General features: G+C 34.2%; 1 protein-coding gene across 1 annotated transcript in view; it reads left to right on the forward strand.

The window, feature by feature from the left end:
• The first annotated feature begins 862 nt into the window (after positions 1-862).
• LOC149800689 (organic cation transporter protein-like) overlaps positions 863-23,515 on the forward strand; it is a 70,954-nt gene continuing 48,301 nt past the window's right edge. Inside the window, exons 1-3 of the mRNA XM_089954725.1 lie at positions 863-1,192; positions 13,002-13,349; positions 19,668-19,898. Of these exons, the coding sequence (XP_089810851.1) occupies positions 13,056-13,349; positions 19,668-19,898 (525 nt within the window). The 5' untranslated portion in view covers positions 863-1,192; positions 13,002-13,055. The remainder of the gene's footprint in view (positions 1,193-13,001; positions 13,350-19,667; positions 19,899-23,515) is intronic.

Raw genomic sequence — 23,515 nt, forward strand, 5'->3', positions numbered from 1 at the left:
GCAATATTCTGTACTCTTGGACTTTCATATGATATTTAGGATTAGATGGAATTTAATTCACAATACTGCAAGTTTCACTTAGTATTCTAGTGGAATATATGTTTGTTGAATGTTACTTAAGTTGTTGGTTTCGCTTCTCTCTGCTATTTAGTTCAGACATAGACTCGATGATAGAGTAGTAACTATATATATATATATATATATATATATATATATATATATAGAGAGAGAGAGAGAGAGAGAGAGAGAGAGAGAGAGAGAGAGAGAGAGAATATATGTATAGTATTTCCGCTGTATCAATGATATATCACGAGATGTATACATTTTTCATTAAAAGAAAATGAGGCTTTATACAACTTCATGGCACAATAATACGTATGTATAACCTGTATCCAAACTGGTGAAGGAAAATTAGTATAATTTAACCTTTCGCGGACAGTTATGACAACACGACTCTGTAGTCATTTATTTACGTAAGCCGTACAAGGCATTGTGCTATTACGTATACCTTTAGGAGTGCGAGAACTTTATATCGACCTGCTTAAACACGACGGAAGTGCCCAACTTTCAGAAAAGACTTTCTTGGCTTTGAGGAAACATAGTTTGCAATTGTTGTTTTTACTCCAGTAATTATGTTTTGCTTCCGGTTGATGTAACCGGGCCAACTTCAATGATATGAACAGGTGAAGGTTGAACGTCCAACTTCGCTAGTTCAGTGTGGTGTATTTGAAAACCGATAATTTCCTCATTAGGCATCATGGGATTGCGAACTACAAGCAGGATTTACTTACCTCCATAAATTGAAGAGGTTTACATCGTGCAAATCTACGCATCTCCGAAAATGAAGATTTGACAACGGAAGTGCTCTAATCAGCATCGGCAAGCTTACACTTTGCAAAAACACATATTCACAGCTTTATTGAACACATTTTATTTAGTTACTTCCAAGAGAATATTAGACTGATTTGAGAAAGTTATGAAAATTAACAAAGTAATGTGGCCACGTGTTGGGAACTAATTTGTTGCTCTAACATGCATACGTGACCTCAGAGTTTGTCGACGTAGGGATTATGTCCAAAATTGTAGATGGCAGAGCCGTATATTTAACAGCTCTGTCGCAACGTGTGGATTGAATCGCTGACTGCAAGTGCAACGTGTTTTCGATGTTTCTACATAAACAAGAACATGGATGGTATTTTTAAGTGTTTTTTACTGTATGGGAAAATTACGTTATGACAGTTTTTAAAAGCTTATTAAGTATTTATGTAGCATATACACACAACAGAATGGTAAAAAATAATTACGTAAGTATAACAAAGAAGCTCATGTAGGCTCCTGACAGATAGAAATGCCCTTTACGTCATGAAAGTCATATTTTATATTATTTTTTAAAGTGAAGTATTGCTGCATTATTGTGGACGTGACATTTTATTTATTGGATGTTATCATTTTAATTTTATTTAGGCTTTTTAGAAATTACTGATTATAGGTTTTAAAGAAAACTGGAATGATGCAATTTTTGTTCTTGTTTGCAATAACAAGTTTGCATAGGCATTTTGAAATATTTTTTACATTTTGTGTGAAAGCATAAATTTGCATATAAATTATATATTATTCTCTATCGCCACTTAGATTTTTTAAAATTAAAACAGTTCTTTAATTTTAAAAAGAAAATACACATAATGGTAAAACAGAACAAAATGATATGCAATGCATAATTTGCATTATTGTAGGCCAAAAAGCGACCAACACATCTCGGATTGTTTAGGAACAATCACATAACTACTACATATGTACATATTATGATACAGTAAGGAAGGACCACTGCTATGCAAGACCACTTGTCTTGAGCAACCATATTCTCAGTGCAGAGATTTATTGATTATATGGTGTTATGGCCTGTTATGAGTGACTACCTGTCTTGAGAGACCATATTTTTGGCAGAAGGGGTGGTCTTACAAGACAGGTTCTGCAGTAATTTATTAATTATTTAGGTCTCAAATTTATTCAATAAGTAATGCTGGTATGATGCTACTTGTGTTTACATCTCTTGTGTTATTTTTTTTAATACACTCTCTTTATAGAAATAACATATTATTTAAGAGTGCTTTCTATATATGAACCATTTTGCATCAGTAACATTCAAGTATAATTAGCATTCAATTCTGAAATGCAGAAGATTGAGTAATTAGTTCAAACTTGCATTTATATATTTATCTTTCTGTCCACAATGATGTAAAAGCAAGATGGTTTAGTTATCCTTATCTAGCTAAGGTGATGAAAATGAAGGGTTGTGCTTTACGTGAGAACCGTTATGCCAAAATAAACAAGATTAGAAGTGGACCTCAGAAAATTTGAAAAAATGTAAAACCTAAAATTTTACTTTGGCAAAAGAAACCTAAATAGAAGCCTTGAAAAACTGAAGGAAATCTAAATAAATAATAAAAACATAAAAAGTTTTTATAATGATGAATGGCTGTTCCCTGACCCTTTAAAAAGATTTTTTTTTGCATACTGTTTTTCATTAGAATAGCCTTGTAGCATAGAATGTGCATGAACTATGCAAATTAAAGACATCCAGTCACTTTAAATATTTATCACATAGTTGCTACACTTTGCCTATAGTGTGTGCAGTTTAATACTTTTGATTTTATAACATGTGAACATATCACTTTGTGATTCTGATTGGTCCAAGTAAGCCCATGAAATTATTGTGCAGTATTCTTTTTACTGATTGGCTGCAATCATGGGAAAACTTTTTTAACCCGGCCTTCTGGAATTTTTTGTTTTCATTGAACATTTTTGGCCACCATTTTTTTTTATTTGACTCCTGAAAGGGAATTTGGGAAAAAATGGTCTCGTCTGTTTCAGTATTGCCAGTTGATCCCTACAGGGGTTTGTTATGTCATGTATAACATATAACATGAAAAATGGCCTAACCCACAAGACAAGAACAATAACAACAAGTAAAACTATGGGTATTGCTCAGATGAGGGTGGGGATGGAGGGGCAGTATATCTGTATCATGGAATCCACCTTATATACAAGCTTGGTTTAAATGCGAACTTACAGAAGTAAACAATGAAAATGTGAGATGTTGTTGTTGTTGTGGGGTTTAACGCCATTTTTCAGCACACGATAGGCTGTACATGGCGGCCAGTATTAATGGTGGAGGAAGAACCCGGGAAAACCCCGGAAAGAAGCACCAACCCACGAGAAGCTACTGGCAAGCTTTCTCACATACCCACATTGGCTGAATCCGAGACTTGAACTGGAGCAGACAGAGGTAAGATGGCAGTGATCCATAACGGAGAGCGCTTTAGACCACTCGGCCACTTGGGGCCCCCCCAAATTTGAGATGTAACGTGGAAATACATAATACAATTTTACATGATAAGTACCATTTCAGTTACATATTTCTGGGTTGTCCAAGGATTCGAACCCAAACTAACTTGGATTTAAGAAAGTCAGTGATCCAGAATAAAAAAAATAATTTCAGAATCTGCCATGAAGGATTTTTGTATCCTACATCACATGACATAAAATAGCATTTCACTGGCACACAATGACACTTGGATCTGCTTTTATCATTGCATGCATGATATTATAGTTGTCAGATATGTTTTTGTCAATTTCATTCTTGATAAGACAAAGTGAGCTTATGGTATGATCATGCATCCATCATCTGTTGTCCGCTTGTAAACATTTGCTATTTTCAACTTCTCAAAAACCACTTGACCGTTATCAACTCGTCCTTGTAGAGAGCATCCTATGGTCTTATACAGAGTTATGCAAATGATGCTGATGTGACATTGAATATGGCTGCCATTAGTGAAACTAGACAAACCTTATGACATCTTCTCACTGAAAAGAATTTGACCAAATTTGACAGAAAACATCCTGGTCTGAAGCCCTTTTAAAAAAATGTTGGATTGTTTTATTGTTAATTTTTTTTCTTCTATATTCCCCATACATAGGTAGGCATGGGTCAGGGAGCCATCCAGGGCCTTTTAAAATTTGTACAAATGATGCCAGTTTGTACTGAAATATGACTGCTATTACTAAGTATACACAACTTTTAAGATTAATGATTAATTCTCTACAGCTACTGACCAGAATTGTACCAAAATTGACCGTGTCCTTATTTCAAGTAAAGATGCCAATGGGTACCCAGATACTCAGGGACCTGCCCATTATAATAACCCTGGTAATAAAATGAACAACCAGGTACTCGTTATAAAAAAAAGTATTCCAAGTTCATCTTAAGACACAGAATAATGATTACAGTTCGAGGTTCATGTTGTGTGCACATTTATTCATCATCACAGTGGCTTGTATGGCTGATTACAATTTACTTGTCATACATGTACTATATAATAACACAAGAAAGGACACTTCTCTCTTTTCTTGCGTGACATAATTAATGCTCATATTTAAAGCTAGACCGCCCTAACTTCGTGCCTGTCTATGGTTCATGTGTCACTTTTCTTGCACCTTAAACATGCTTGCTTTGAGATCCTGATGACATTAACCGTTCGTTGACAGCAACAGTAAGTACTGATTAAGAACTATTTGATGAAGTAAAATTTAAATACATAATACAATTCAAATAAAAGAAAGCAAAATAAAAATATTTGTTTAACTAGTGCCATTTTAGCCTCAAGTTTTTGGCCCTGGAGCGAGTATTAGCTGTTCAAGTCAGGGCCACTGGTCACATGTTTGTTTACTGGACTCTATGTTGTTGTTTTATTAGCGGGAAACCCAACAGATATTTTGTAACGGCAAAGACAAAACACAAACTTGTTTACTGTAACATGCACTTCTTATACCATGTTAGGAAATGGTCATTAGGATTGATGGGTATCCGGTAGAAATTTCTGGAAATTTTGACATCTCTAATTTCAAATATGTCAAGTATGGTCTCATTACTAAAAGTAAAGTGGCCTTGAAATGACTAATCAAAAACTGATCAACAGAAGTACATGTTCACAGAAGTTATCCTGGTATACCCACTTGGGCCTGTTGTTTGCCTTTATCAATTTTTTATATCTTTACCAATTTAAAAATGTTAACATGTTATTATGATCTGTAGAACTCTGGTCATTTTTATTTCAGAGAGTAATATCTTTGAAATTATATTGTTTGTTATGCAATTTTTACTTGACATTGTTAGAATTTTTTATTGGAACCATATAACCACATGCCATTAAGACAATGGCCACAGATACTAATAATAGGAAAAAATCCCAACTTTAAATGATTTTTTTCCAAAAACTGGGAAACAAAATTGAATGAAAGTCAACAGAAATCATGGCATGAAGGTTATAGCTCCAGATAAGAATTTAATTATACTGGGTATTTTGCTTCTTACCTTGGAATCATTTGCATTTTTTTAAATTTAAAGGTGTATTTTGCAAACATCACAAAACACAACCATACATTAAAAGACAAGTCTTAATCAACATATTCATTGTGCTTTTTGACTGTGTAATGTGTCATTGTTGACAAAGATTAATTCAGGGTACATTAAATTATATGGTTCTATTTGAGTGAGTGTTCTTTTAAGTCCTCAAGTCTGTCATTACAGACATGCATGAAACATCTGGAATTTGTCTCTGCAGCATAGTATATATTGACTAAATGTGCCATACCATGTAATAAACATAAACTGTGCTTTGGGCCTGACCAAATAGTACACAGGTTATAAGTGGTTATATATGATATATTAGAGATGCAGTCTCACTATTTTGCTGTTGAAGGGAGTCATACAAGTGTAGTGTAAAAGTGGGGTCACCTGATACTGAGGTATATTATACATAATCATGAACACAATAGAACCTTTACTTGGTATTGAAAGCTTGGGTTATGTATAAGTGGCAGATGAAAGCAGCAACGTACTCTGTGTGTGTGTGTGTGTGTGTGTGTGTGTATATTATGTGGCAGTATGTGTAAAGAATAGTTATTAAATGTTTTAGGATACTGACACAGGGTTCTCAGTAGTTATTAAGACTGAAGAGTAATTTAACCCTTGATACCAGAATTGCAAGAGTTGAAATGAAAATCTCTAGTCATAACTGAAATCTCAAGAGTCATTAGTATTTGACAGTCGTGATATCATAATGGCATAGTAATTGTTTAGAGAAGCAAACTAATATTTAAGATTTCTTGTCGTGTTTTGAATAAAGCATAATGTCTGGTAAATTCTTACTGAATGATATATTTAAAAAACAACAGATTTTTAAATATTTCACAGATAGAAGCAAATTAAATGCCAATAAAACACAGTGAAAGTTTGTCCACTAAATTTTGATAAGTGGCTTTGCCAGCTGTCATATTATCTGCAGTTTTGTCTAATTGATTATAATTTGATGTGCAATTTATCAAACAGTGATATTTGATCTTTTTCATTAAAGTCATACTCGATTCCATATTCCTCTTTTTTAAACTTCAAAGATAATCTATCCTTAATCCTATTATGACATCTAAGCGTGGCATAAGTAAGTTGTTACTTCCACCCAGTTCATATTGACTTTGCATATGTGTGATAGTATTGGCCAATAAGGTGTAAATAGTATGACTATAGCACATGTTACTGGCACATTAAGTAAATTTGTTACATACAGCACACACACAGTAGGAAATTACCAGGAGGCAAATCAGAGCTAAGATTGATTTCCTGGACCAAATCAGTGTATGTCAAAAAACACACAGATTGGAATTTCTGTGCGTCAGAAATGATGCAAATTTAAATTTCAAGGATCAAAACCTGAGGGTACATGTCTATAGAGAACCCTGCTGTTATGTATATTTAATTTATATTGTACACCTGACTTTTTTCATGTTCGTGATTGCGAGTTGTTAAGTTTTGCCTGCCTGACTTTTGGCATGTTAATATATTGTAAACAAGATGTTCATTCAAATTTAAGTTCAGGGCCTAACTTTGCTTAAGAGTTTTGTTGAATTTTCAAGAAAATACTATTGTGTCACAGGTCAAATGAGATGGGTATAAATATGGAGGTTTGATAAACAAATTTCTTATTTCTTTTTGGTATCAGTCTTTGGGAATCTATGATCAGGGTTAAAGTTGTATTAACTTGATTGTTGAAGAATTATTTATTAAAATATTCATTGGAATTATAAAGTACTCATTACCTTTTTGGACGAGAACACTGCTTCGGGATTATTCAGTGTCATTCTGGATTACATCATTGTGGTACATCAGAACATTTGAGATTATTGGAATTCATTTTGAATGTTCAGTACTTTTTTATTTGTGTTAGTACATTTAGGATTATTTGGGATTTATTTCACAATACTGTAAGCATCTCTTTAATGTTTTTTTACTTAGAGAAATAAATTGTTTGTTGAACTTAGATAAATAAATTGCTTGTTAAACTTTACTTATCGTAAATTGTTGGTTAACTTTCTTTCTGTTACGTGGTTTAAGACCTAAAGTCATAACACCTGCAAACAGATATGACAGAATGGTGTGTGCATTAGTATTCTATGTATCATGTGAAACACAACATAAACGTACATTATGAAGACCAATTTTTGCAATGTAAAACTCATTCATGTATACATCCCCATACATACATTTATACAAACATTTGTATATGTACTTACAAGTACATGCATCAAAGATTGAATTACAAGTAAAAAGTCATATAGCATACCTGGTGTAATGTTTGCATTATAAGTAAAAAGTCATATAACATACCTAGTGTAATGTTTGCATTATAAGTAAAAAGTCATATAGCATACCTAGTGTAATGTTTGCATTATAAGTAAAAAGTCATATAACATACCTAATGTAATGTTTGCATTATAAGTAAAAAGTCATATAACATACCTAGTGTAATGTTTGTATTATAAGTAAAAAGTCATATAGCATACCTAGTGTAATGTTTGCATTATAAGTAAAAAGTCATATAACATACCTAGTGTAATGTTTGTATTATAAGTAAAAAGTCCTATAGCATACCTAGTGTAATGTTTGTATTATAAGTAAAAAGTCATATAGCATACCTAGTGTAATGTTTGTATTATAAGTAAAAAGTCATATAACATACCTAGTGTAATGTTTGTATTATAAGTAAAAAGTCATATAACATACCTAGTGTAATGTTTGCATTATAAGTAAAAAGTCATATAGCATACCTAGTGTAATGTTTGCATTATAAGTAAAAAGTCATATAACATACCTAATGTAATGTTTGCATTATAAGTAAAAAGTCATATAACATACCTAGTGTAATGTTTGCATTATAAGTAAAAAGTCATATAGCATACCTAGTGTAATGTTTGCATTATAAGTAAAAAGTCATATAACATACCTAGTGTAATGTTTGTATTATAAGTAAAAAGTCATATAACATACTTAGTGTAATGTTTGTATTATAAGTAAAAAGTCATATAACATACCTAGTGTAATGTTTGCATTATAAGTAAAAAGTCATATAACATACTTAGTGTAATGTTTGCATTATAAGTAAAAAGTCATATAACATACCTAGTGTAATGTTTGTATTATAAGTAAAAAGTCATATAGCATACCTAGTGTAAAGTTTGTTATTATTTTTGATACTGGTAATACTTTTCTAGAAATCTGGGCTTTTCCTTTTCAGTTGAAGTTTGCATGTATAAGGTAATTTTACACATTGACATGGAACTTCATGATTTGCTTTTAATACTTACATGTACATTGACTTGGAACTTCATGATTCCCTTGTAATATTTACATGCACATTGACATGGAACTTCATGATTCCCTTGTAATATTTACATGCACACTGACATGGAACTTCATGATTCCCTTGTAATATTTACATGTACATTGACATGGAACTTCATGATTCCCTTGTAATAGTTACATGTACATTGACATGGAACTTCATCATTCCCTTGTAATATTTACATGCACACTGACATGGAACTTCATGATTCCCTTGTAATATTTACATGCACACTGACATGGAACTTCATGATTCCCTTGTAATATTTACATGTACATTGACATGGAACTTCATGATTCGCTTGTAATATTTACATGTACATTGACATGGAACTTCATGATTCCCTTGTAATAGTTACATGTACATTGACATGGAACTTCATGATTCCCTTGTAATATTTACATGCACACTGACATGGAACTTCATGATTCCCTTGTAATATTTACATGTACATTGACATGGAACTTCATGATTCCCTTGTAATAGTTACATGTACATTGACATGGAACTTCATGATTCCCTTGTAATATTTACATGCACACTGACATGGAACTTCATGATTCCCTTGTAATATTTACATGTACATTGACATGGAACTTCATGATTCCCTTGTAATATTTACATGCACATTGACATGGAACTTCATGATTCCCTTGTAATACTTACATGTACATTGACATGGAACTTCATGATTTCCTTGTAATATTTACATGTACATTGACATGGAACTTCATGATTCGCTTGTAATATTTACATGTACATTGACATGGAACTTCATGATTTCCTCGTAATATTTTCATGTACATTGACATGGAACTTCATGATTTCCTTGTAATATTTACATGCACATTGAGATGGAACTTCATGATTCCCTTGTAATATTTACATGTACATTGACATGGAACTTCATGATTCCCTTGTAATATTTCCATGCACATTGACATGGAACTTCATGATTCCCTTGTAATATTTACATGTACATTGACATGGAACTTCATGATTTGCTTGTAATATTTACATGCACATTGACATCGAGCTTCATGTTTCGCTTGTAATATTTACATGCACACTGACATGGAACTTCATGATTCCCTTGTAATATTTACATGTACATTGACATGGAACTTCATGATTTCCTTGTAATATTTACATGTACATTGACATGGAACTTCATGATTCCCTTGTAATATTTACATGCACACTGACATGGAACTTCATGATTCCTTGTAATATTTACATGCACATTGACATGGAACTTCATGATTCCCTTGTAATATTTACATGTACATTGACATGGAACTTCATGATTCCCTTGTAATAGTTACATGTACATTGACATGGAACTTCATGATTCCCTTGTAATATTTACATGCACACTGACATGGAACTTCATGATTCCCTTGTAATATTTACATGTACATTGACATGGAACTTCATGATTTCCTTGTAATATTTACATGTACATTGACATGGAACTTCATGATTCGCTTGTAATATTTACATGTACATTGACATGGAACTTCATGATTTCCTCGTAATATTTTCATGTACATTGACATGGAACTTCATGATTTCCTTGTAATATTTACATGCACATTGAGATGGAACTTCATGATTCCCTTGTAATACTTACATGTACATTGACATGGAACTTCATGATTCCCTTGTAATATTTCCATGCACATTGACATGGAACTTCATGATTCCCTTGTAATATTTACATGTACATTGACATGGAACTTCATGATTTGCTTGTAATATTTACATGCACATTGAGACGGAACTTCACGATTCCCTTGTAATATTTACATGCACATTGACATGGAACTTCATGATTTCCTTGTAATATTTACATGTACATTGACATGGAACTTCATGATTTGCCTGTAATATTTACATGTACATTGACATCGAGCTTCATGTTTTGCTTGTAATATTTACATGCACACTGACATGGAACTTCATGATTCCCTTGTAATATTTACATGTACATTGACATGGAACTTCATGATTCCCTTGTAATATTTACATGCACATTGACATGGAACTTCATGATTTGCTTGTAATATTTACATGCACATTGACTTGGAACTTCATGATTCGCTTGTAATATTTACATGCACATTGACTTGGAACTTCATGATTCGCTTGTAATATTTACATGTACATTGGACATTATGCTTATTCCTTTGTGAAGGATTACAGTTAGAAATTTTTCTTGTTCATGTAAGTGGTATTTTCCCCACATATTGTGACAGTCTCACAAACCATGATTTTTAAAATGAGATTGTTTTCATTTATAGCGCTACCTTTAGAACTTAGGAATCTTTTATCAGCTGAATCAAGAAATAATTTTGATATCTTTGAGAAGATAGTTTTATTTACTTGTGCACTTTATATGCTTCTGTGCAAAGCATTTGCTTTCATTGTATGCCTGTTTCTCATAAAATCACTTGACCACATTTTCATTCAGCCTATTCTTTAAGGTCATCAAATTATTCTGCAAGTCGTTCTGATTGTATATAGTGCCAACAAATTTTAGTGTAGTTGTAAGAAGCAAATGACCATATGAATAGAGTGAGTCGAGTTCATCTACTATTATTATTACATAATGTAATGGAAGCCATGATCCTGCACTCCGTATTAAATAGACTGTTATACCAAGGTGCCTTGTGGTGAGGGAGTACTGTATCATTTCACTCATGACTATGTGAGGGAGTACTGTGTCATTTCAGAGGGAGTACTGTATCATTTCAGTCATGATTGTGAGGGAGTACTGTATCATTTCAGTCGTGACTGTGAGGGAGTACTGTATCATTTCAGTCATGACTAAGGGATTACTGTATCATTTCAGAGGGAGTACTGTATCATGTCAGTCATGACTGTGTGAGGGAGTACTTTATCATTTTAGTCATGACTGTAAGGGAGTACTGTATCTTAGACTGTAATACTTTGAACAATCTATATCTAACATATAATGAAAGTTGAAACCAGACTCTTTTCATTTTTGCTTGAATTTGCATGGATGACCATGAAAATAGTTGGAGCCATTTGTTTTGTCAAATCTCATTTGACTCTACAAGTGCCACAGGTGTACATCATGTGATGGCATTTTAGGATCAGTACTGTATATATAGGAAAAATTCACACTTTGATTTGAAAAATGGGTGTGCATATTCATTATTTTTTGGGAAGTTTTTTAAAAACAAATCATTGTGAACAACACCTGCTAGAATAGACCTGCCACTTTATATTACTTGGCTTCAACACAGTCCATCATTATTTTTTTATACAGAGTCCAAGAGGATATTAAGAATTGTTCAATATTGATGATATGGCAGAACTTTGACACATGGATGCCTTCTTAAAAATTGGGCAGATCCATGAGGCTTGTCTTTGTAGTGGTTTTGATACAAAGAGAGGTCACATGCAGATGTGCATTCATATTTAGGTGGCACTGAATGATGTTTGTCCCACTTCCATCTCATATTTGTATTGACTTGGAGGGATTTAAATATCTACATGCTTTTGGAATGGCATCCAATTTGTGTAACTTACCAAATAGATTATATTAATAAAATGAGCTACAAACTTTATGGTATTGCTGAAATTATTAACAAAGTATAGAGAGGGGCCCTGAGTGGCCGAGTGGTCTAAAGCGCTCTCCGTTACGGATCACTGCTATCTCACCGCTGTTTGCGTCAGTTCAAGTCTCGAATTCAGCCAATGTGGGTATTTGAGAAAGCTTGCCAGTAGCTTCTCATGGGTCGGTGGTTCTTGCTGGGGTTTTCCTGGGTTCTTCCTTCACCATTAATACTGGCTGCCATGTATAGCCTATTGTGTGCTGAAAAATGGCATTAAACCCCACAACAACAACAAAGTATAGATCAACTGGACAACATGTCAATTTTTTTGTTATGTCAATTGAGGCAATTTAAATTTAGGTAAATTATTAGAGCTGGTAATAGTTATCTCTCTTGTAAATTGTTTTACTGATGGTAAAACTTGAAACAATAGTAGAAAATGGATTGAAAAGGAAATCACAGTTTCTCAAGTAATGTTTATAATATAAAATAAATTATCTTGAGGCTTATAAAGAAAAGAAAATAGAAGAAAATATAAAGATTATTGAGGGCAAAATATTTATAATAGTGAAAGCATCCATGAATTTCAGTATCTCTGGAGTTCTTTCTTCTGATCTCAAAATTGGTATCATTTCAGCCCTTCTAGCCAACAGAGTTCTCAGACTTTGGTCTTCTTTTCCAGATTCCTATTCGGGAATAAAAAGGTGGATCTAGCAATACCCAGACGATTGTTTCCATGGATACTGATCTAGTTTTACATAGTTTGGGAGGATGGGGCAGATTTCAAACCCTTGTCTTTCTGGTGTTGTCCTTGATTTATATGCGTGGAGCATGGCAGACATATGTAATATTATTTCTTGGGGCCAAACCAGACAGTTACCACTGCACCCTGCCCAGTGGCACAACACATAACCAATCTAGCCTGGAGCAACATGGATCATGCATGCTATATCTTCCCAACAACAAAGAGGAGACCTGTCCATATGGATTCACCTATGAATCTGAGTTTGATCCATCTATTGTAACAGAGGTACTATAATATATAATCTTGCAGATTCAGTAAATTTTAGGAGGCTCTGTGAATTCTGCAGATTTTGTTATGCAAAATTTAGTCACTGATGTTATTAAATTGATGATAAAATATCAATTACTGACAATTTTGTGCATGGAAATTCTCTTGTATGCAAATAATGCATTTTTTTGTGGTCCATTTTTTTGAAAATATATCGGCCTTTTTAATGTAGTAATGGGATGCTGCTTTATACTTATATTGACAGCACGTTTAAATCAGTCAGGCTGTGCTGAAGACGTACATGTCTGAATGGAAGAATCCCTATGGTGGATTGATATGTTGATTAATAAGCATGCTCTTAAACAACTCTGAATTTGGTTTAGGTAAACATAACTTTTTGCTTGAGATGGATCTTAGTACATTTTTAACAGATTTAAAGTTTCATTTAAGATAATAAGGAACCAGTCCATTTAAGGATTTATAGACTGGTAAACCCTTTGAAACTGAGTTCTCTGCTGAAATGGAAGACACTTAAGGGTTTTAAAGAGATTTGTTGATGGTGTATTATCAAGAAGAATAACTTTAGGTGCTCTTTTTGAAATTTCAGTAATCTTTACTGAATTTCTGTACCACTATTACCCCAGAGTGAACAGTATTATTCTAGGTGTGGCATGATATATGCATTTTAGAATACCTTTCTCTGTTCTTGTGGGAGATAAGATTATATTTTGTTGAAGAGATAAATTAGTGTGTTAACTTTTTTAATAACCTTATCAACTTGCATTTTCCAGCACAGTGTCTCTCACATGTTCTGTTAGCTATACAATGCTGCGGAAATGGTCAATAATGTGTTCCGTTTGCTATACCAAGCTGTGGATAGGGTCAATAATGTCTTCTGTTTGCCATACCATGCTATGGATAGGGTCAATAATGTGTTCTGTTTGCCTTACCATGCTGTGGATAGGGTCAATAATGTATTCTGTTTGCCTTACCATGCTGTGGATAGGGTCAATAATGTATTCTGTTTGCCATACCATGCTGTGGATAGGGTCAATAATGTGTTCTGTTTGCCATACCATGCTATGGATAGGGTCAATAATGTGTTCTGTTTGCCATACCATGCTGTGGATAGGGTCAATAATGTGTTCTGTTTGCCATACCATGCTATGGATAGGGTCAATAATGTGTTCTGTTTGCCATACCATGCTATGGATAGGGTCAATAATGTGTTTTGTTAGCCATACCATGCTATGGAAAGGGTCAATAATGTGTTCTGTTTGCCATACCATGCTATGGATAGGGTCAATAATGTGTTCTGTTTGCCATACCATGCTATGGATAGGGTCAATAATGTGTTCTGTTTGCCATACCATGCTATGGATAGGGTCAATAATGTGTTCTGTTAGCCATACCATGCTATGGATAGGGTCAATAATGTGTTCTGTTAGCCATACCATGCTATGGATAGGGTCAATAATGTGTTCTGTTAGCCATACCATGCTATGGATAGGGTCAATAATGTGTTCTGTTTGCCATACCATGCTGTGGATAGGGTCAATAATGTGTTCTGTTAGCCATACCATGCTATGGATAGGGTCAATAATGTGTTCTGTTAGCCATACCATGCTATGGATAGGGTCAATAATGTGTTCTGTTTGCCATACCATGCTATGGATAGGGTCAATAATGTGTTCTGTTTGCCATACCATGCTATGGATAGGGTCAATAATGTATTCTGTTTGCCATACCATGCTGTGGAAATGGTCAATAGTGTGTTCTGTTTGCTATACCATGCTGTGGATAGGGTCAATAATGTGTTCTGTTTGCCATACCATGCTGTGGATAGGGTCAATAATGTGTTCTGTTTGCCATACCATGCTATGGATAGGGTCAATAATGTTCTGTTAGCCATACCATGCTGTGGATAGGGTCAATAATGTGTTCTGTTTGCCTTACCATGCTGTGGATAGGGTCAATAATGTATTCTGTTTGCCATACCATGCTATGGATAGGGTCAATAATGTTCTGTTAGCCATACCATGCTGTGGATAGGGTCAATAATGTGTTCTGTTTGCCTTACCATGCTGTGGATAGGGTCAATAATGTGTTCTGTTTGCCATACCATGCTGTGGATAGGGTCAGTAATGTATTCTGTTTGCCATACCATGCTGTGGATAGGGTCAATAATGTGTTCTGTTTGCCTTACCATGCTGTGGATAGGGTCAATAATGTGTTCTGTTTGCCATACCATGCTGTGGATAGGGTCAATAATGTATTCTGTTTGCCATACCATGCTGTGGATAGGGTCAATAATGTGTTCTGTTTGCCATACCATGCTATGGATAGGGTCAATAATGTTCTGTTAGCCATACCATGCTGTGGATAGGGTCAATAATGTGTTCTGTTGCCTTACCATGCTGTGGATAGGGTCAATAATGTATTCTGTTTGCCATACCATGCTATGGATAGGGTCAATAATGTTCTGTTAGCCATACCATGCTGTGGATAGGGTCAATAATGTGTTCTGTTTGCCTTACCATGCTGTGGATAGGGTCAATAATGTGTTCTGTTTGACATACCATGCTGTGGATAGGGTCAATAATGTGTTCTGTTGGCCATACCGTGCTATGGATAGGGTCAATAATGTATTCTGTTTGCCATACCATGCTGTGGAAATGGTCAATAGTGTGTTCTGTTTGCTATACCATGCTGTGGATAGGATCAATAATGTGTTCTGTTACCCATACCATGCTTTGGATAGGGTCAATAATGTATTCTGTTTGCTATACCATGCTGTGGATAGGGTCAGTAATGTGTTCTGTTTGCCTTACCAAGCTGTGGATACGGTCAATAATGTGTTGATAGTGCTGTTGAAAAACAACCAACAACAACATCCGCCTTGATGAGGAATGTAAGGATCAGAAGCCATTCCTTACAGTTATCAACTGACAGTGGCACAGGTTCTTGTAGAATAGTTGTTCCTAACCCACCCACCCCATGTTACAGCATAAATCAGGGTTGCAAGGACATTCTGGAAGGTATTTTTTAAGGTCACAGCCAGAAAGGTTGGGAACCACTGTTGTAGATAGTACTATTTTCCATTAAGAGACAGATGTTTATTATATGAACTCAGGTAAGAAGCTTTTTGATGATGTACCCCAATGAAAATCTTGGGCTTTTCTTTCAAAAGAATTTAATTTATATGAAGCTATTTTAATGAGTTTATATTATTATAATATTTTAGAATTATCTTATATTTTATATACCTTTTAAAGAATTATTACTTGTTTACAGTCTGTTTTTAACTTGTATGAAAATGGCCAACATTAATTAAAATTAATAGAATTAGATCAAATTTGACAAAACAGCCAACATTTCTAAACATGGAAAAACATGTAAAGAGCAGGCCCTTTAAAACTATTGAATAGAATTGGACCAAACTTGACAGAAACTAGCTTGAGATGAAGACATTTCAAACTGATACATAAAAGGCCAATCTGCCATTAAATATGGTCACCATTGCTAAAAATATTTTTTTAAAAGTTTTAAATTGATTTTATATTTTTTTTAAAAATAACAAAACAGAATTTGACTTAATTTGGTAGAAAGTATTCTGGCAAATGGGGCTTCAGTTTTGTACAAATTATGCTGAGAGACCGTTAAATATATGTCATTACTAAAAATAGAACAATACTGTACTTGCACTTTTCCTATTAAAGCAAGGGAAGTAAGCTGTGTGAGGAATATTGAAAATTACACGTTTGAGTTGCACAGAATCTCCTTCTTGTAGAAAAAATGATACCAGATTGTACAAAATAATTTTGGGGCCCTGAGTGTCCGAGTGGTCTGAAGCACTCACCGTTCCTGATCACTGCCTTCTCACCTCTGTCTGCATGTGTTCAAGTCTCAGGCTCGGCTACCATGGGTACGTGAGAAAGCTTGCCAACAGTTTCTTTTAGGTCGGTGGTTCTTCCCTGGGTTTTCTAGGGTTCTTCCTCCACCATTAATACTGGCTGCCATGTATAGCCTATCTTGTGCTGAAAAATGGCATTAAACCCTACAACAACAACAACAACAAAATAATTTTACAGTACAGGATACATACATTTAAAGAAAAATGTCATTTAAAGTTACTAAAATAATATACATTAGAAATCAAATTGGAATAATCTATAGTTTAAAGTGAAGAAAAATATAAAATAGAAATACCAGAAGCAGATGAAATAAATTATGGACAAGATTAGCTTGGAAACATTAAAGTGTGTGCAGTCATGGAAATGTATTGTGTCTTTGACATGATACTTAACTCTCGTTGCTAAGTAAAAACAAACCAAAGCTACTAAATTCCATAAAATCGTTGCCACTACATTTTAAAATGGTACAGCCATGTTAAATGTCATATGTATTTGTTGTTTTCTTGTCACAGCATCATATGCTTCATATATTAAATGCTCTTAATTTGTTAAGATCAGTTATCCAGAAAACTTATATTCTAAACAAAGCCATATTCTAATAGATCTGGATATATTCACTTACAAGTCAACTTGACTATAACCCCCTTCCCTTTTTTAGTCTACAATAAGCCAATTTCTCTTTTACCCTCCTTTAAGTCGGGATGTAATTTGCAAGTCGGATCATCAGACTTGTTGGAAAATAAGGAAGCCCAACTGGATGAATGGTTAGGTTGGGAGGGAAGGAGGAAGATATGTAGAACCAGTGTAAAATACACTTGTAGAGTGGAATATAAATAAATAAATAAAGTGACATCTTTAAGTTTGTCCTAATTAAGTCCATTAAAATGCATAATACTTGACATATTGAATTCATTTATGTGATAAATTCATGAATTCAACTGTAGGTAACATACTGGTATAAAAATAGTTTAGAACTAAGGCAAACAGCAAAACACAAATATTAACACTAATACAGGTTGTTAGGACTTGCAAGAAATTGGAAGCATTATACTGTAATAATTATTGCTAATAAACATCCACAGTAAATAACATTGACAGACACTTCACTTTGGGGTGGGTAAGGTTTAATTTACCTATAAAATTTTAAAATTATTAGGATCCAAATAACTGTAGATACAAGTACATGTATTGTGTAATCAATACTGTCAGAACACAGTGCATACTATATAAGTATTTCTGATTGGGAATAGAGGCATGAAAATGAAAAAAAACCACATTTGAATTGACCATATTTTAGTGTACTGCAGACAGCTCATCTTTCCAACATTAACCCAAAATTTATCAAACATTTGTATGTCGCACTTATAAGATGATCTCCAATTAGCATGAATCAGATTTTCAGTAAAAAAAAATTATCAACTTTTCAGCAAGTATATACAGTATATTGCATTTTTTGGGTCCTAACAGGGATTCTTTTGATTAATGATTTACTGTGGTAAAAAGTCCCTGACTGATAAACTCAAAGAACCATATATTTTGGCTGTTTTACAGAGGTGACCAGAATAAAGAAGTTTGATTATTGTATCTAAATAGCCTTTTTGAGGCCAAAATATCAGGCCAGATTGGAAAGGATGCTGGTTTTTAGAGGGACTCACAGTTTCACTGTATTTGGTTACCATTTTTAATATCACCATCTTTAGCATAAAAGTACATTTACCTATAAGATGGATAACAACTGATGACAAGTCACAAGTAAACATCAGTTTTCATGGTATTTGATGCCAAAGGCCATGCTGGGCAAATATAAGATATAAACAGAACTCACAATTGTCCTTTGGAGTTATTTAAACTTACAGACTGTTCTGGTGGCCTAGTGGTTAGAGCTTCCACCTTGGGTGCAGGAGGACACAGGTTTTAATCCTGGCCGAGTCATACCAAAGGTTTTTAAAAATGGTACTAACAGCTGCCTCACTGGGTGCTCAGCATTAGGAGGTTAGTGTTAGGACTGGTCATCTGGTGTCAGGATAATGTGACTGGGTGGGACTTGATGCTACATGTCTGTGGCATGATCCCCTGTGCTAGACATCACTATAAACTGCCACACTGCAGACATCTTAGCAGTGTGACTGAAAAATTGTTAAAGCTACGTTAAAAATCCAGATCACACACACACACACATGTAAACTTATGAAAGCTTGCTATCTAACAATGCACTTGTTAAATGGGAAAGTAATATATTTTCAAAGAGTTCATAATAAATGGCTTTCTGTCAATTGCCATCAAATCACAGAGGAAAAAGTGGAAAAATTAAAACAGGTGCATTTCTTTCAGATATAAATCACCTGGGAATTTTTTTTAATGATCGTTTGATTTTATGGTTGATTATGTATGCTGCATAATATTTGTAAAACTCTTTTGACAGTGGGACCTTGTCTGTGGAAAGGAATACCTTGTAGATCTCTCCACAACAATCTACATGGTTGGAAACTCATGTGGTGCTGCCTTGCTGACCTCACTTTCGGACAGATTTGGTCGCAGAATGTTTATACTGGTTTGTCTGTTTGTTCAGGCAGCTATAGGAGTTGGTGTGGCTTTTATCAACAGCATCATTCTGTTTATACTTCTGCGGTTCTTTGTTGGATTCTTTAACATGGTAGGTTTTACTGAAGTTACAAAATACAGTAGATGTTTAACATTTTTTCAAGTATTTTTATCATTTAATTTTCATTTACAGAAAGTATTGATTAAAACATCTATTCTGTTTTGTATGTACCTATTTCCCCCCATTTTTAGCTTTACTTGTGATAGACCAGGAGAGTTTATGGAATGGTCTTTTGTCCCTCCATTGTCTGTTCTTTCATTAGCTCAAGTTTGTTATTGCTACTCCTCTTCAACTACTTGGAGGAAAGCCATTAAACTTTACATACACATTCATATCTCCTAAAGGATAATGGTGCTGCTCTGGACTTCTAAATGGATGGGATGGTCATATCAGTTTTCAATAACAGACTTATTATAAGGTGTAATTGATCCTACATGAAAATGGCTGACTGAGCAAACATCTGTTGGTAATGTTTTTCCAGGATGATCCTACATGAAAATGGCTGACTGAGCAAACATCTGTTGGTAATGTTTTTCCAGGACTTGAAGACGAAGAATACTGAATAGTCTCATTGTTGATGGTTTCATAATAATTATATTAATAGATATCAGCTTTTTTAAAGAGATAATGTTTCAGAATGAAGCCCAGATCAAAGTACAGTATATAAGATATTACCTTCAACAGGTTACTTCTGTACTGTCCATGTGAATGAGTATACAGATTAGATGAGTGAATTGCATGCTGCATGCTTTTTGTATGGGGCTGTAGAGGTTAATCATGGTAATTATTCATGCATGAACTATGTACTGCTGGCAATCACTTGAAGGTTATTCATGCATGAACTATGTACTGCTGGCAATCACTTGAAGGTTATTCATGCATGAACTATGTACTGCTCCTTCAGTCACTTCAAGGTTATTCAGAATACTGGATGTATAGTGCCAATTAATAGTTCAAATTTTAAATTTTACATAGATTAAAGTTTCAGCTGTAATGATAAATGCTTGTTAGATATATGTTTGGTTAGAAAAGATGTTAAGATAATTTTAGCTTTAATTTATTCTCTGCTTAGAGTGTACAATGACTATTAGAGATTTATAAAAAACAGTGGTAAGCTATATATAGTATATACTCAAGGTAAAGTCCAACTGCCAGTAACAAATATCCTTATTGTCTGCAGCATAATGTGCCTGCAGATCAGGATCTGTGTTGTTTGTTCTACTGATTACTCCTGACAAACTGCACAGACCCAGATCTACTGGCACATTATGCGATGACAGATCTGGGTCTTTAAGTGAGTATAGATTGTTGATCACACTCTCATTCAGCTTATGTATTGAATGATAACATTATCCTCGTAACTTGAATTTTATCACATTTAAACCACCATGTTAATGCCATGGTCATCAAAAAATACGTTGTAACTGTATTAATGGTGATTTAGGTAAAGATATTTTAAATAACTGCATCTTCGCTAGCCAAGGTTCCTATGTGTTAACCCTATCTACACCTTGGCGGATCATACAGTGACATCTATTGCATTTCATTAGTTGTCTCCCTTAGTATGTAATGCCAACTAACCTACAGCGTGTAACAGCAGTGCATTGAATGTCGGCTGGAAATGGTGGAGGCAGTTGACATCAAAAGGATATTTTGTAAGTTTAACATCAAAAGTATGACTAGATATCACAGAGAAACCATTACATTATTTGAGGGAAAGGATGTATTTGTACAAACACAGACCAACAGTGGAAATTGTTTATTTAGGAGTTCATTCCATTGTGTATTCCACCTGTCTTGATCTTGAAGGAACAGTGTTCATATTTGACTAACTTGATTTTGATTGGATGTGGTGGCTTGCTGCTGCATCAAATAAAATTAACAGACCCGAAGCATTGAAATATCGGAATGATCTGCCAAGGTGGTGGTTGTTGTTGTTTAGGGGTTTAACGCCATTTTTCAGCACAAGATAGGCTATACATGGTGGCCAGTATAAATGGTGGAGGAAGAACCCAAGAAACCCTGGAAAGACCAATGAGAAGCTACTGGCAAGCTTTCTCACATACCCACATTGGCCAAACCCGAGACTCGAACTCACTCAGAGAGGGGTGAGAGGGCAATGATTTGTTACAGTGAGCACTTTAGACCACTCAAGCCACCTGCCAATGTGTAGATAGGATTAATACACCGGAATCTTGGTTAGTGAAGATACAATAACTGCTTGGTTTGGTGTTGATGGCCATATCACATATTAGCTGTTTGATTTTAAGTACCCGGTGTAAGTGATTGATCTTGGCATGTGTTTGATTTGTGCTTATACTTGTAGTATTGTTTTTTCTGTTTAATTACCCTATTGTATCACTATTCTTGATACTTCATTTTCTTGCTGCAACTTTTTAATTAGTCTAAAATTTCTGAATAGAAAAGTTATTGTTATATTACAGTTTGTATGAGATGGTATTTATATAGTGAAAATTAGTATTACCCCTTTTCACTTTTTCCCACAGGGTTAAAAAATCCCTCCTCCCCAAATTATACATATAATGTTTTAAAACAAAAATCCCTACATACGAACCTACCCTAATTTTAAAACCACTGCAATAGGAATTTTTGGGTGTTCACAAAAATTAATACTACAACATGGAAAGATTGTGTGGACTTACATTTGATAAATTTTGTTAGATACACGTATGCATGTTATAAGTACAGTGACATTATCTGGGTGCCTGTATTGTCAGAACTGACAGCAGAAGGAAATCCGATCTCATGATCTGATGTCATTCCACAACAGATAAAATGCAATATTGTTATGTATATTTAATTTGTATTGTGCGATTGACCTTTATCCATAATTGAGGGTAGGAGTTTGGGATTAATGTCATTTTTTTTGCAAACATATTACATGGATATGATTGTAGGTTATATATAAATATTTATATTATTTGTGGTGTAAACATGTTTGTTTGGTTTTGAGTTCTAGACACAGCCATGTTTCTAACCATAGAAAATTCTAGAATTGAATTATGTTTGCAGTTTGATGGAAATTTCCATTAAGATGACTCTCATCTTTGTTCTCATTCTGTGACTTTTTTTTTATTGAACATAAGTTGTCAGGATTTTACATGTTCCCATACATCACCACCTGACCAGATCTATGGGGCATCACCTTAAAAATATTTTCCATCCTGAGCTTTACTCCTTTTTGTGATGTGGGTTTTTATATTAGGGTTGTGTATATAAAAATTATTCTTTCCTATCTTGACATTCAAAGTGGAGTCGGTGTTTTTGTTGTACAGTCCTACCCATTTATGTTGATATCCTTGGGCCTGAGGAAATATTGTCGACATAGGCAGATGTCGAGATAAGTGTTGGGGTGGGGGCAGGTCTGAAGAAAAAAATACAAGTTAAATTCATCAGTAAGGGGTGACCTGTCATCAGTGAGTAGCATTTACACTTTGAGAAAACAAACAATGGAAATTTTGAGTACATGAAGAAAAAATCAGTGTGAAATACACTTGTATGTTAGCAAATTACATTTTGGTTACCTTTATGTAATAAAATCCACAATAAGACATTGCATTGGTCACATCCTGATATGATAAACATTCACTACGATATTCATATTCAATGTCGGTATCAGCACATGGTTGCATAGTTGTTATTTACAT

This window comes from Sinohyriopsis cumingii, chromosome 4 (assembly GCF_028554795.1).
Source record: "Sinohyriopsis cumingii isolate HCF-2022 chromosome 4, ASM2855479v2, whole genome shotgun sequence".
NCBI lineage: Eukaryota > Metazoa > Mollusca > Bivalvia > Unionida > Unionidae > Sinohyriopsis > Sinohyriopsis cumingii.